Source organism: Scyliorhinus torazame, chromosome 18, assembly GCF_047496885.1.
Source record: "Scyliorhinus torazame isolate Kashiwa2021f chromosome 18, sScyTor2.1, whole genome shotgun sequence".
Lineage (NCBI taxonomy): Eukaryota > Metazoa > Chordata > Chondrichthyes > Carcharhiniformes > Scyliorhinidae > Scyliorhinus > Scyliorhinus torazame.
In genome coordinates this window covers 14,435,472-14,450,678 of record NC_092724.1, presented here as the reverse complement: position 1 = coordinate 14,450,678, position 15,207 = coordinate 14,435,472, and the positions used below count along the sequence as shown (strand labels likewise).

General features: G+C 49.2%; 2 protein-coding genes across 6 annotated transcripts in view; one reads left to right on the top strand and one right to left on the bottom strand.

Moving 5' to 3' along the window:
* The window catches only part of ncln (nicalin), a 69,825-nt gene extending 67,765 nt beyond the window's left edge, over positions 1–2,060 (bottom strand). Inside the window, exon 1 of the mRNA XM_072482189.1 lies at positions 1,708–2,060. Within this exon, the coding sequence (XP_072338290.1) occupies positions 1,708–1,882 (175 nt within the window). The 5' untranslated portion in view covers positions 1,883–2,060. The remainder of the gene's footprint in view (positions 1–1,707) is intronic.
* Positions 1–15,207, top strand: part of haus8 (HAUS augmin like complex subunit 8) — a 108,959-nt gene that overhangs the window by 25,353 nt on the left and 68,399 nt on the right. For 3 of the 5 annotated variants that reach the window (XM_072482195.1, XM_072482192.1, XM_072482191.1), the window contains exon 2: positions 12,644–12,831. In XM_072482195.1, coding sequence (XP_072338296.1) covers positions 12,750–12,831 — 82 coding nt within the window. In that variant the 5' untranslated portion in view covers positions 12,644–12,749. Of the gene's footprint in view, positions 1–2,507; positions 2,638–11,428; positions 11,587–12,643; positions 12,832–15,207 lie in introns of those variants that run through there. The other 2 variants (XM_072482194.1, XM_072482193.1) reach the window with 2 other exon arrangements.

The following is a 15,207-nucleotide window of genomic DNA, read 5'->3' as shown; positions in this document are numbered from 1 at the left end:
TGCAGAGGAGATTTACCAGGATGTTGCCTGGTATGGAGGGAAAATCTTATGAGGAAAGGCTGACGGACTTGAGGTTGTTTTCGTTGGAGAGAAGAAGGTTAAGAGGAGACTTAATAGAGGCATACAAAATGATCAGGGGGTTGGATAGGGTGGACAGTGAGAGCCTTCTCCCGCGGATGGATATGGCTGGCACGAGGGGACATAACTTTAAACTGAGGGGTAATATAGGACAGAGGTCAGAGGTAGGTTCTTTACGCAAAGAGTAGTGAGGCCGTGGAATGCCCTACCTGCTACAGTAGTGAACTCGCCAACATTGAGGGCATTTAAAAGTTTATTGGATAAACATATGGATGATAATGGCATAGTGTAGGTTAGATGGCTTTTGTTTCGGTGCAACATCGTGGGCCGAAGGGCCTGTACTGCGCTGTATTGTTCTATGTTCTATAAGTTCGAATTTAAAATTCTTATCCACCACGATCTTGTCCCTCTCTATCTCTTACAGGCCACTATTTGTATGATGCAATTTTCAACCATGTCGCATTTGCCTCAACATTGAGTTTGTGTTCAAACCCTGCCATGGAGCTTGAACTCATAATCTCATGAGTAAGAGGCAAGGTTACCAACTGAACTGAAGCCTAGAATTGAACTGATACGGTGCAAATGGGAACAGAAGGCTTCACATCACCACCTAACAAGCATGAATAGTACAAGTGGCTTCAGTGCGATCAAGTTAGGTGGGTGGAAAGAAAATGAATCAGACAGGTTTTCTACTTCTTGTTCACTGGCCAGTGATTCCTGCTGGCAAATGTACCCATGTGGACATTAGAAGAAAGCAGAGTGGTACACGGACATGAGACACTCTGCAGCCAAACAGCTTGCCAACATTCCCCAAAACTGGTCAACATTCAAAAAAATGATCACTTGGTGACAGTATTGGAATCATACCCCAGTGCGAAAGACAAACTTGTATTTATATAGCACATTTCACAACCTCAGACATCCTCACAAAACACGTTACAGCCAATAAAGTACTTTTGAAGTGTATTTGCTATTGTAACACCACAGCCAACCTGTGCACATCAAGCCCCCACAAGCAATAATCTAATAAGCCAGATAACCTGTTTTGGTCACGTTGACAGGTAGATAAACAATGGCCAGGGCACGATTGACCTACACTTCCTCAAGGCTTTGACAAAGAGTCCTCGGACTCGAAACGTTAGCTATTTTCTCTCCCTACAGATGCTGCCAGACTTGCTGAGATTTTCCAGCATTTTCTCTTTCGCAAAATAGTATGCCCATTTGAGGGGGGGGGGGGGGGGAAAAGAGGCTTCAGTTTAACATTCCAAACAAACAAGGCAACTCAAGGTGGGACAACAGTGCAGCACTCCCCTCAATACCAAACTAGGATCTCGTTACGTGCTCAAACCGCTTGGAGTGGGATTTGAACCCACAAATCTTCTGGAGCCCTCTACATTGGGGGGTGTCAACTTAGATTCTGGTGCTCAAGTATCTAGAGTGGAACAAAACACCGGGGAGAGTGGCGGCAGACAGTCCCCTCCCCCCCCCCCCCCCCCCAGGGGCCCTGAGCTACCCTTGGAAGTTTCTAGGACACACACAAATGCAGTCTCAACGGTGGGTGTTGCGCAACCTTCCAATGAATTGACCCAGGTGATGGTTTTTGACGTGAAGGAGGGGGGAGATACTCACCATAGGCCTGTCCCTGCAAGTCATACTGTTGCATCCTATACACTGTAAACTCATGGGCCGCCTCTATGGGCAGGGGGGAGACCAGGATCAACACTGCCGGGATGAAGACTATGAAAGTCAATGGGAAAGAGCCCTTGAACATGTTGTCAAACACTTCACTCGCTTCTTCGAACATTCTGGAAGATTCTTCTCAAGTCTCTTTGTGTATATAATATATAGGAATTTTTTTTTAAAAAATCGGTCAAACGATATATTTTTTCTTTCGGAGGAGAAAACCTCTAGCCATTGAATCAGCACCGCCTCCTCCACACTCACGCTCTCACTGACACTAATCGCCCGGGCGGAGGGGAGGGGGGGGTCCTTCAGGCAGAGCACAAGCCTCCCAGGGGGCCTAAACGCTAGCCCGCCCCCCTGCTCGCTCCCGATTGGCCGACGGCCACCCATATTAGCATACGTAGGCGCGGTCAGGCTTCTGGATGGTTCGGCCTGTTGTCAATCATGCACCACCCCGGCCAGCCTCTCCTTGAGTAGTCAACACTTTTTTTTTCTAACCGCCCTCTGTTTATGGGAAAGGCGTCTAGAATATCAACTAGAGATAACCAGGCGAGCTTTATCATTTTTATGGATTGGAATTAATTGTGGAAGATGCAGATACACAGGCGCGGTGATTTGCCAATGATTGACGTCCACTCCGTCCAATCGAAAATGGGAACGTGCGGGACAGGGCGGATAGGCCAATCACAGATCGCCGCGGTCCGGAGGCGGGGTTCCCTGATGATTGACTGAGATATTATCCAATAAGAAGCGGGAAGGGCCGGGGGGGGGGGGGGTTGACCAATGGCGTGCGGCGGAGGGCGGTATTTCCTCACGTAAGAGGAAAGCGGCAGTTTTTGAACAAAAGATGGCGGCTTACAGTCGGAGGAGTGTTTTGTGAGTCAAATGTTACAGTTAACCATTGACTTTTGCTTTATTGTGGACGTTACTCGTATGGAACTGCTTATCCCGCACAGTTAAAACTTTATGAAGCCCCGAAAAGTTTTGAAATAAAAGCTCGAAACTGATGGAAGACTCAGCGGATGTTAAAGTACCTGTGGAGTGAGAGAGAGAAACCAAGTTAACGCTTGAGGCCTTCATCACAACTATCACAGAACCCGAAACGTTGATGCTGTCTGTCTCACCACAGGCGCTTTGAGACCTGCTGAGTGTTTCCAGCAGTTTCATCATAGGATCCCGATAGTGCAGAAAGAAGCCATTCGGCCCATCGAGTCTGCACCGACCCTCCGGGCAGGACCGTGGGCAGCACTGTTGCTTCACAGCGCCAGAGTTCCAGGTTCGATTCCTGGCTTGGGTCACTGTCTGTGAGGAGTCTGCACGTTCTCGTGTCTGTGGGTTTCCTCCGGGTGCTCCGGTTTCTTCCCACAAGTCCCAAAAGACGTGCTGTTAGGTGAATTGGACATTCTGAATTCTCCCTCTGTGCACCCGAACAGGTGCTGGAATGGGGCGACTAGGGGATTTTCACAGTAACTTAATTGCAGTGTTAATGTAAGCCTACTTGTGACAATAAAGATTATTATTAAGAGCACCCTACCCAGACTCACTCCCCTGCAGCCCCAACTAACCTTTGAGCGCTAAGGGACAATTTTTACCATGGCCAATCCACCTAACCTGCACATGTTTGGACTGTGGGAGGAAACTGGAGCACCCGAAGAACGTACAAACTCCACACAGTTACCCAAGGCTGGAATTAACATTGGCTGCTGTGAGGCAGAAATGCTAACCACTGTGCCTTCTGTTTCCATCTTGCATTTCTGGCACCCACAGTATTTTGATTTTGGAAGACCAAAGTCCCCCTTGCGAGGTTTTGACTTTAATGGAGGCTTTTCTCCAGATTCCATAGGCACTGCAAACAAACCCCCAGCAATTCTTACAACTCTGTATTGTCTGAAGTTTAGGTTTAAGTATTCCGAGAGTCTTGTCAGTTAGAAAGGCAGTTACTATAGTTTTCTACATTTCTACAGGATTACTCTATGTTGTTTGGCCCTCTAAGCTGGCCAAGTGATGAGGACCAGAGAGCTATTGTGTTTGTATCATTGTGTGTTGTGTTGTAGAGAGAATGATGAGTGAATTTTGAAATTCAGACTTTGGAGTACCCTGGATAGGTGGCAGTTGCTGTCAATCAGTTGGATGGGTCTACTACATTTTGGCAGCTAGCAGTTTATGGCGACTTAGGATTCATTTATTCTCGTAATTGAATGAGATTTTAAGCTTTAATTTGTTTTATGAATTAATAATCTTGGTAGTAAGCCTGTTGTGAAAAACGTCACAGAAGTTGGTCGATGTGTATTCAATGGGGTGTAAAATGCTGAATAATTTAAATGCTGTAACGTGTGCGGATCCTTTTCTTGGAGTAACCACCTTTTGGTGAATTATCCCCTTTGGGGAAGGAGTCATGCAGCACAGAAAGAGGCCCTTTAACCCATCATGCCTGCGCTGCCATCAAGTATCTATCTATTCTAATCCCATTTTGCAGCATTTGGTCCATAGCCTTGTATGCTTTGGTGTTTCAAATGCTCTTCTAAATGCTTCTTGAATGTTGAGGGTTCCTGCCTCTATTAACCTTCCAGATTCCCACCACCTGCTGGAAGAAAAAGTATTCCTCGAATCCCTATAAATCTCCTGCCTACTATTTTAAATCAATGCCCCTGGTTATTGACCCCTCTATTTTTTTCTTTAAAAATAATTTTTATTAAAGGTTTTCATAAAATATCAATAACAAAATGAAAAAAGAACCCAACAGGGTTAAGTACAAAACACAGTCCAGGAAAAACAACCCTCCATACCCCCCTCCCCCCTGTACATAAATAATAAATTAACATTAACACCCCGACTTAATACAACAAGTATATACACCCCCTCCGGTGTAAATAACAAAAACAAAAAATAATAACATGACCCCCCCCCCCCCGCCCGAGTTGCTGCTGCCATTGACCAATGCCTACCGCTCTGCCAGGAAGTCTAAGAACGGTTGCCACTGCCTAAAGAACCCTTGCACCGACCCCCTCAAGGCGAATTTCACCCTCTCCAACTTAATAAACCCTGCCATATCGTTGATCCAGGGTTCCACGCTTAGGGGCCTCGCATCCTTCCACTGAAGAAGAATCCTTCGCTGGGCTACCAGGGAAGCACAGGCCAGAATTCCGGCCTCTTTTGCCTCCTGCACTCCCGGCTCCTCTGCCACCCCAAATATTGCGAGCCCCCAGCCCGGCTTGACCCTGGATCCTACCACCCTCAACACCGTCCTCACTGCGCCCTTCCAAAATTCCTCCAGCGCTGGGCATGCCCAGAACATATGGGTGTGATTTGCTGGGCTCCCTGAGCACCTAACACACCTGTCCTCACCCCCAAAAAACCGACTCATCCTTGTCCCGGTCATATGTGCCCTGTGCAGCACCTTAAACTGGATGAGGCTGAGCCTTGCGCACGATGAGGAAGAGTTCACCCTCCCCAGGGCATCTGCCCATGTCCCTTCCTCAATTTCCTCTCCCAACTCCTCCTCCCACTTACCTTTTACCTCCACCACCGAGGCCTCCTCCTCCTCCTGCATCACCTGGTAAGTGCCCGAGATAAGGTCCTGAAGGTGTTCCCCGTGGGAAGCCCGTACTTCTCCTCCAGCTCACCCAGGCTCGCGAACTTCCTGTCCACAAACAGGTCCCCCAACGTTCGTATCCCTGCCCTGTGCCACCCCGCAAACCCTCCACCTGTTCTTCCTGGGGCGAACCGGTGGTTTCCCCGTTATGGGGTCCCTGCCGAGACCCCCACTTCCCCCCCGTGCCGCCTCCACTGCCCCCAAATTTTGAGGGCAGCCACCACCACCAGGCTCGTGGTATACCTCCTTGGAGGGAGCGGCAGCGGCGCTGTTGCCAGCGCCCCCAGACTCGTATCCACACAAGACGCCGTCTCCAGCCTCTTCCATGCAGCCCCCTCCCCCTCCATCACCCACTTGCGCACCATCGTCGCATTGGCGGCCCAGTAGTATCCACAGAGGTTGGGCAGCGCCAGTCCCCCCCCCTATCTCTCCTCCGCTCCAGGAACACCCTTCTCACCCTCGGAGTCCCTCGCGCCCACACAAACCCCATTATACCCCTGTTAACCCGCCTGAAAAAAGCCTTCGGGATAAACACGTGGAGTCACTGGAACAGGAACAAAATCCTTGGGAACACCGTCATTTTGATTGACTGCACCCTACCCGCCAAGGACAGCGGCAACGTGTCCCACCTCTTAAACTCCTCCTCCATTTGCTCCACCAGCCTTGTAAAATTAAGCCTATGCAGGGCCCCCAAGCTCCTGGCCACCTGGAGTCCCAGATACCTGAAGCTCCTCTCCGCCTTTTTTAGTGGGAGCTCACCAATCCCCCTCTCCTGGTCCCCTGGATGAACTACGAACAGCTCACTCTTCCCCATGTTGAGCTTGTACCCCGAAAAGTCCCCGAATTCCCTAAGAATCCTCATTACCTCCGGCATTCCTCCCACCGGGTCCGCCACCTACAGCAGCAGGTCGTCTGCATAAAGTGACCACCTGTGGTCCTCCCCACCACGCACCAACCCCCTCCAGTTTCTTGACTCCCACAGTGCCATAGTCAGGTGTTCAATCACCAGTGCGAGAGCAGGGGGGATAAGGGACACCCCTGTCTTGTCCCTCGGTGCAACCGAAAGTATTCGGACCTCCTCCTGTTTGTGGCCACACTCTCCATCGGGACCTCATACAACAGACTAACCCACCTGACAACGCCCTTCCCAAACCCAAACCTCTTCAGCACCTCCCACAGGTACCCCCACTCTACCCTATCGAAGGCTTTCTCAGCGTCCATCGCCACCACTATCTCTGCCTCCCCCTCCTTCGCTGGCATCATGATAAGGTTCAAAAGCCTCCGCACATTCGCGTTCAACTGCCTCCCTTTCACAAACCCCGTCTGGTCTTCGTGGATGATCTGCGGCACTCAATCCTCGTGGCTAAGACCTTCGCCAGCACCTTGGCATCTATGTTCAGCAACAAAATTGGCCTGTAAGACCCACACTGCATTGTCCTGCTTCAGGATCAAGGAGATCAGTGCCCGGGACATCATCAGGGGCAAAGCCCCCCCCCCCCCCCCCCCCCCCCCCCCCCCCCCCCCCCCCCTTGGCTCATTGAAGGTCCTAACTAACAGCGGGCCCAACAGGTCCATATATTTTTTATAGAATTCGACCAGGAAACCTTCCGGCCCCGGTGCCTTCCCCGCCTGCATGCTTCCTATCCCTTTGATCAGCTCCTCCAGCCCAATCGGGGCCCCCAATCCCACCACCAGTCCCTCTTCCACCTTTGGAAACCTCAATTGGTCCAGGAAGCGGCCCATCCCTCCCTCCTCTCATGGGGGCTCGGATCGGTACAATTCCTCTGAAGTCCCTGAAGACCCCATTGATGCCAGCTCCACTCTGCACCACACTCCCTCCCCTGTATTTAATTCCCCCAATCTCCCTAGCTGCATCCCGCTTCCAAAGCTGATGCGCCAGCATCCGGCTTGCCTTTTCCCCATACTCGTAAATCGCCCCCTGGGCCTTCCTCCACTGCACCTCCGCCTTCCTGGTGGTCACTAGGTCGAATTCGGCCTGGAGGCTATGCCTCTTCCTCAACAATCCTTCCTCGGGCTCCTCCGCATACCTCCTGTCTACCCTCACCATCTCCCCCCACCAGCCTCTCCCTCTCACCTGCTCCCTCCGCTCCTTGTGGGCCCTAATGGAGATCAGCTCTCCCCTCACCACCGCCTTCAGTGCCTCACATACCATCCCCACTCGGACCTCCCCGTTGTCGTTGGTCTCCAGGTACCTCTCTATACTTCCTCGGACCCGCTCGCTCACCTCCTCGTCCGCCAACAGCCCCACCTCCAAGCGCCACAGCGGGCGCTGGTCCCTCTCCTCCCCCATCTCCAAGTCCACCCAATGTGGGGCGTGGTCTGAAATGGCTATTGCCGAATACACAGTATCCTCTACTCCCGCTATCAGCGCCGTACTCAAGATGAAAAAGTCAATTCGGAAATAAGCCTTATGGACATGTGAAAAGAATGAAAATTCCCTAGCCCCCGGCCTTGCAAATCTCCAAGGGTCCACCCCTCCCATCTGGTCCATAAACCCCCTCGGCACTCTAGCTGCTGCCGGCTTCCTACCCGTCCTAGACCTGGAGCGATCCAGTGCCGGATCCAGCACCATGTTAAAGTCTCCCCCCATTATCAGGCCCCCCACTTCCAAGTCTGGGATCCGACCCAACATACGCCGCATAAAACCCGCATCGTCCCAGTTCGGGGCATACACATTGACCAGTACCACCCTCTCTCCCTGCAACTTACCATTATGTACCTGCCGCCATTATCTGCCACAATGCTCGACGCCTCAAACGACACTTTCTTTCCCACCAAGATCGCCACCCCTTGATTTTTGGCATCCAGCCCCGAGTGAAACACCTGACCTACCCACCCTTTCCTCAGTCATACCTGGTCTGCCACCTTCAGGTGTGTCTCCTGGAGCATAACCACATCCGCCTTGAGCCCCTTCAGGTGTGCGAACATGCGGGCCCGCTTAACCGGCCCATTCAGTCCCCTTGCATTCCAGGTTATCAGCCGGATCAGGGGGCTACCCGCCCCCCTCCCCCGCCGACTAGCCATGACCCCTCCTTGGCCAGCCACGCGCCCGTACCCCACACCCGGCCCGTTCCCCACAGCGGCATACCCCCCCCCCCCGCCCACTCATCCCAGCTCCTCCTTGACCATAGCAGCAGCAACTCGACCCCCCCCCACCCCCACCCCCACCCACACACACACACCCCCGGCTCGGACCCATCCTAGCTGATTTACTCCCACCATAGCACTTCCGCAAGTCAGCTGACTCCTGCTGACCCTGGCCACTCCCGCCTCTCCTTCGACTCCTCCCATTGTGTGGCACACCTTCCTCTCCCGTCCATAGGCTCTCCCCATCCCCCTTCTGTTCTAAGCGTGGGAAACAACCCTCGCTTCCCCGCCCCGGCCGTGCCCCCTCCAATCCTCAGCGTGGGAAAAAGCCTGCGCTTTCCACCTACCAGGCCCCGCCACCTCTGACGCAGCTCCTTTTACAGGCTCGGTCCCCTCACCCCTGGCTCGGGCCTCCCCCTCCCTGCGGAACCCCATCTCACCTCCAAGAGCCCCCCCCCGACCAACCCAACCAAAACTGCCCAACCCGCCCCAGCCACCCTCACCAACCCAAAAGAGAAAAAACACAAAGAAAAAGAAACCCGGAACAATACAAAGGCCCCCCCCCCCGAAACAAAAATAAACATAGCATATCAACTGCAGTCCCCAATCGCCCGTCCCGACCCTCAATCTGTGTCGAACTTCTCGGCCTGAACAAAGGCCCACGCCTCCTCCGGAGACCCAAAGTAATGGTTCCGGTCCTTGTAGGTAACCCACAGTCCCGCCACCTCCGCACTCCAGTCCTGATATATCCGAACCTCCGCGTTCTCCCACTTGCTGCTCCTCTCCTTCTTGGCCCATCTGAGCACACACTCCCGATCGACGAACCAATGGAACCTCACCAGCACCGCCCGCGGAGGCTCGTTAGCCTTGGGCCTCCTCGCCAGCACTCTATGGGCCCCTTCCAGCTCCAGGGGCCCCTGGAAGGACCCCTCTCCCATCTGCGAGTTCAACATGGTGACCACATAGGCCCCCATGTCCAGCCCCTCCGGGAGGCCCAGAATCCGCAGATTCTTCTGCCTTGACCGATTCTCCATCTCCTCGAGCCACTCCTGCCATTTCTTGTGGAGCGCCTCATGCGCCTCCACCTTTACCGCCAGGCCTAAGACCTCGTTCTCATTGTCAGAGATCCTTTGTCGAGCCTCGCGGATCGCCACTCCCTGGGCCGTCTGTGTCTCCAGCAGCTTATCAATAGACGCCTTCATCTCCGTTTTAATCTCTCTGAAGCAGCGCTGGATACCCTCCTGCTGCTCTTCCGCCCACTGCATCCACGCTGCCTGGTCTCCGCCCGCCGCCATTTTGTCCTTCTTCCCTCGCACCTTCTTCGGGTCCACCACCACCTTTTTTGTCGCCCAGCTCCTAGTTAAAACCATATACTGACGAGGAGCTGTTGTAGACTCCTTCCCACACCGGGAAACGTCGAAAAAGTGCCGTTGGGGGCCCTGAAAAGAGCCCAAAAGTCAGTTTTTGCGGGAGCCACCGAATGTGCGACTTAGCTCCGCATAGCCGCAACCGGAAGTCAGTCATTGACCCCTCTATTAAAGGGAATAGTTTCTCCTCATCTGCCCAAGTCCCTCATACGTTTGTACACCTCGATCAGGTCCCCCCTCGGCCTTCTCTGCTCGGAGGAAAACAACCCAGCCTCTCCTCCGAGCTGAATCTCTCCAGCCCAGGCAACATCCTGGTGAATCTGGGAGGGGGAAATTGATGACTAGAATGGAGTTGTAAATATTGTGTGCCCAAGTGCAGTACATTTTTTTTGTTGAATAGTGTTTTACTGAATGCAAATGGTTTGTCCTCATTACTGTGTTCAGTAACTATATTACAATAATGGACAGCACATAAAAAATGGAGTAGTCCCTGCTTGAACAAATATTATTTACAAGATTGTAACTGAGCTGACTTTGTACATTCAAACTCAATGGGTATTGGCTGTTGCCCAAAGCGCCGACACTAAAATCTTGGTGAAAGAGGCAGTAGCATAAGTATAGCTTGTGTCTTTTAGCATCTTTAACATAGAAAAAACATCCCAGGGTGCTAAAAGAAGCTGACACCGAGTAGTATAAGAAGATGACCGGGTATAACCAAAGCTTGATCACAGAGGTCGGTTCTAAGCAGTGCCTTAGAAGCAACCTGGAGGGGTGGGTGGGTTGGGTTAAGGGGGGCAAAATTGGTGAGGTGATGGAGAGGCTTAGGAAGAAAATACTGATTGCATAGCGGCCAATGTTGTAGTGATTTTTAAAACAAAAAGATCAAACGCGCACAAGAGGCCTGAATTGGAGAAACGTGGCAAGTTACAAACATGAAGTTAGAAGTATGGCTACGGGAGATTGCAGAGGAATTTGAACACAAACATTTGAATTAAAACATTTAAAATGCTCCTGGATCAACAGCTGATGTAAATCAGTGAGCATAAGGACAATGGGCGAATTAGGATATGGGCAGTAGAGGTTTGCATAACCTCAGATTTATGGAATATGAGGCCGGCCAGGAAAGCATTGGAATAGTTCTGCCGTTACAGACCCTTTCTGCCAGTGCATGCATGTGTGTTATGTTTTTAGATCATATTCAGTCTGTTAATCTGATGGTGGCTGACCCAAAGCGTTCTGTGGTGCTATTATATAGTTGCCACGTGTTATGTGGCCACACTTCTGTTATTGCAGTGATATTATCTTGTCTTCCGTACAATTTGCATTTTAAATTATTTTCAAGCACAATGGCTGAAATAGCTTTTGTTGTGTGGAAGCTGCTTACATTTGTGCTGGCGCTGTGTGAATTGACGGCACTGTTTTGTGCATGTTGTTTTTGTTACTAGAGGAAGTCATTGTATTTATAGACTGACGTTCAATGTGGACCTCTAGTGGCACAAAAAAGGCATTGAAATGGGAGGCACATCTTGTTGCACCTGTTCAGTCAAATTCTCTTGGTTTTGACATGTGATTGATTTTCTGTCATTATATCTGCCCATAGAATGTGACCATCCAACCCATACCTCCAGTTCCAAATAATCTACAAAGTGGAAAATGTGACAATCTGTTTAATATCTGTAAATCATAGAATCACGACAGTGCAGAAGGAGGCCAATCGCCCCATCGAGTCTGCACCGACGCTCTGAAAGAACACTCTGTGTAAGCCTACTCTCCCGCTGTATCCCTACAACCCCTGAATGTAACCTGCACATCTTTGGACACTATGGCCAATTTATCATGTTCAATCCACCTAACCTTTGGACTGTGGGACGAAACTGAAGCACCTGGAGGAAACCATCACCTGAGTTGATGGCAAATGTCTTAAAAATGAACAATAAAAAGGACCAACAAGTCCTTTCAATTCTTAAATGCTACTTCAGCTTCTTTCCATGGAAGCCCCCCCCCCCATTACTCAGTAATGTCTCTAGTAGTTTTAATGGCTGTTCTGCAGACTGAGCCATGCCGCTTTGCTCGAGGGAGCACCCAGAAGTAGGCCCATTGTGTGTATTTAATAAGTAAAAGGTGCATATTTATTTTTAAGTCTGTTGCTGCTGAATAACCGGCTTTAAAAAAAACACTGACAGTCTAAATGTATACTGAATGACTGCAACGCTCAGCAATGTTGGTTAAATACCTTCTGAGGAGTGAACTTGTGGTTTTCTACAGATTAGATTTGTATGTCTTCTCCCCTCCCCACCAAACAAATAATGCCTCCTTTAAGATAGAGCAGCGAGCATTGCTGCATGCATTTACCATGGACTAACATCACCCAAAAGCATTGTTGTAAAATCCCATCTGGTTCATTAATGTCCTTTAAATGAAAATGAAATGAAATGAAAAATGAAAATCGCTTATTGTCACGAGTAGGCTTCAATGAAGTTACTGTGAAAAGCCCCTAGTCGCCACATTCCGGCACCTGTTCGGGGAGGCTGGTACGGGAATTGAACCGTGCTGCTGGCCTGCCTTGATCTTTTAAAGCCAGCGATTTAGCCCAGTGAGCTAAACCAGCCCCTCGGAAGGAAGGAAATGAAATCTGCCTGGTCTGGCTGATGTGCGACTCCAGACTTTTATTTTTAAAAATGGCACTTGACGCGAGGGAAATGATTGATGGGCAACAAATGCCTGCAATGCCCACATCCCATGAAACGAATAAGGGGAAAAAAATCACCGTTGTAATCTATCTTTCTTGTCTTTTGTGACTTCATTCTTTTAAAAGGCCCTCTAAAAGATCAGCAAACCTGATTGCCAGTAAAGTTTTGAGATCTGAGACTGAGTCAAAGTCGTCTTGCAATACGTCAGTGCAATCTTCGCAACAGAAAACCATGCATGTTGCATCAGAGCAGTTGTTCATCAAGCCCACTACACCAAATCTTAAGCGGAGGGATTCCTTTGGGCCACGTAAATGTAAGTAACAACATGCTTCTCCCACCGCTTCTTCCTTGACCCTCAGTTTCATCCGACTTCTCCTGAGTTGGTGAATTGCAGGTCCTTGCTACCCTCTGCATACCTCTCTCTCTCTTTCCCCCCCCCCCCCCCCCCCCCCCCGCCCCCCTCAGAACGCTTCCCATTCAATTGATAGTATGTGATCTCCTAAGTCTTTTGCAAACTGTATGTATTCAAAATTGTTTGAAATTAAATATCTCACTTGCTTTTGTGTCAATTACTTAACACAAATCCAAATACTTCCATTTTTAAGTGCTGAATCATTGGTACACCAGAAGTTCATAAATGATGTCCCCAAATAATCTGACCAAATTCCTCTCTTCTATTCGAAATAATGTTTTATTTGGGGGCGGGGGGGGGGGGGGGCGTGAATTATTGGTATACTTTCATGTGCCAATGTGATCTTTTTTTTTTTTGATTTTTGCTCCTTCACCACCCCCAAAGTTCGTTAATGCCGGCATTTCCTACTCTGCTTTCTCCATCGAGTGGCAAGGTAGCACAGTGGTTAGCAGTGTTGATTTGCAGCGCCTGGGACCCGGGTTCGATTCCCGACTTGGGTCGCTGTCTGCGGAGTCTGCACGTTCTCCCCGTGTCTGTGTGGGTTTCATCCGGGTGCTCCGGTTTCCTCCCACAAGTCCCGAAAGACATGCTTGTTACATGACTTGGACATTCTGAATTCTCCCTCAGTGTACCCGAACAGGGTCCGGAGTGTGGCAACTGGGGGCTTTTCACAATAACTTAATTGCTGTGTTAATCTATGCCTACTTGTGACACTAATAAAGATTATTATCATCATCAGTTTTTTGACACTTTTCTGACATTTTTAAATGGTTACCAACCATCCAAATGTATGTGTGGATTTAATTTGCAATATTTTCACATTCCACATCAAACAGTAGATTTTAGTGGTGAGAGGTATTTAAAAATAAGCTTAAAATAGGATGAGCATTAGGTGCACCTACACTGTTCTTCTACCTTGATGTGAAATTGCAAAACTGAGCTTTAAACAGGTGCTCACATTATGGCAGACAACCTGGAGATCTGAATGAAAATGAAAATTAGGCACTATTTTGAGTATCTCAAGTTCCAAATGTTTTTTATTTTGTTGCTTATAGCAGCAATATAGCTGCATTCAGATTTTGCATGCATGCATTCTTTTCAAAGCGGCTTAATAATCCGTAAGCTAGATGATCTCTGCCAGGGATATCCTTGAATTCTGCACCCTTTGGCTAGGAAGGAGGGAGGAAAAAAGAATGATCAACCAATCCGTATTTTCTGATCGATGATCTAGTCTAGCTTGATATAAAGCTCCTTCTAGCCTCGAGTATGAAGATTAGCTGCATTGGCGAGGTACCGCTGAGCTGTCTGTATTTATGGAACCAGTCGAGCACTAGCACCTTCAGGGAAGCATATTGAAATTAGAAGCTTTATCTGTCAGTGGAGATGAGAACTGAGACTTATGTTCTATGAATGATTAAATTTTTATTGATGCGCATCTCGGTCTCAGTTTGGGAACTTTTTGTGTTAAGTTATCTTCAAGTAATCGGTCCAATATGTGCACTTCAATTGCTGCCGGCTATTGAACTGTAACTATGACTAATAGGTTCAATAACATTGTAAATCTGTAGCAACAGCCCCAATTTACAACTTCAGCAACCTACATGTACCAGCATCAATGGATCATTCAGTTGATAGCACAGGAGAAAAAAATGCTGCTGACTCCAGGGAAATGTCACTCACTTTTTTAAATATTAGAACAATCTGGTGCAGTTACAGGCACGTGAACAGTTCACTCATTACCTGGTATCTCGATTGACTACACAAGGGATGGAGCATAGCATTTTGGATGCCGAGGGCATATACACCTAGTTCATGATTTAAATGTGTACTCCAACAATGCAACTTAAGTACGGGGCAAAGATAAATAAAAATCTGAAGTGAATTTTTGAGACCATTTTAATACTAATAATATATTGGAGGGGATGTATCTGTGTTCTTTTCAAAATGTCGAATGAATGTCAACCATGTACGGAATTTGAGTAGTCCAGAAAATGTAGGGGTGAAGGGTTCCCTTCTGCCGAGGTTGTTAGCGATTCTGTGGCTTTTCATAGTCCCTGATCCAGTATTGTAGTGTTGGGTATGTGCTTCAGAGTGCAGTGGGGGAGGCACTGACTTTGAATCCAGTGTACAAACCAATCCCAATATGGAGTTGCCTGATCCGAGGGAGGACTGGTTGGGTACTTTGCATTCCGTGGAAGTGCATCGGTACTCCAATATCAGGGAGTGGTGTAGCATTGAGAAGGCAGCCTATCTGGATCTTGTTGTGAAGTAAGCATT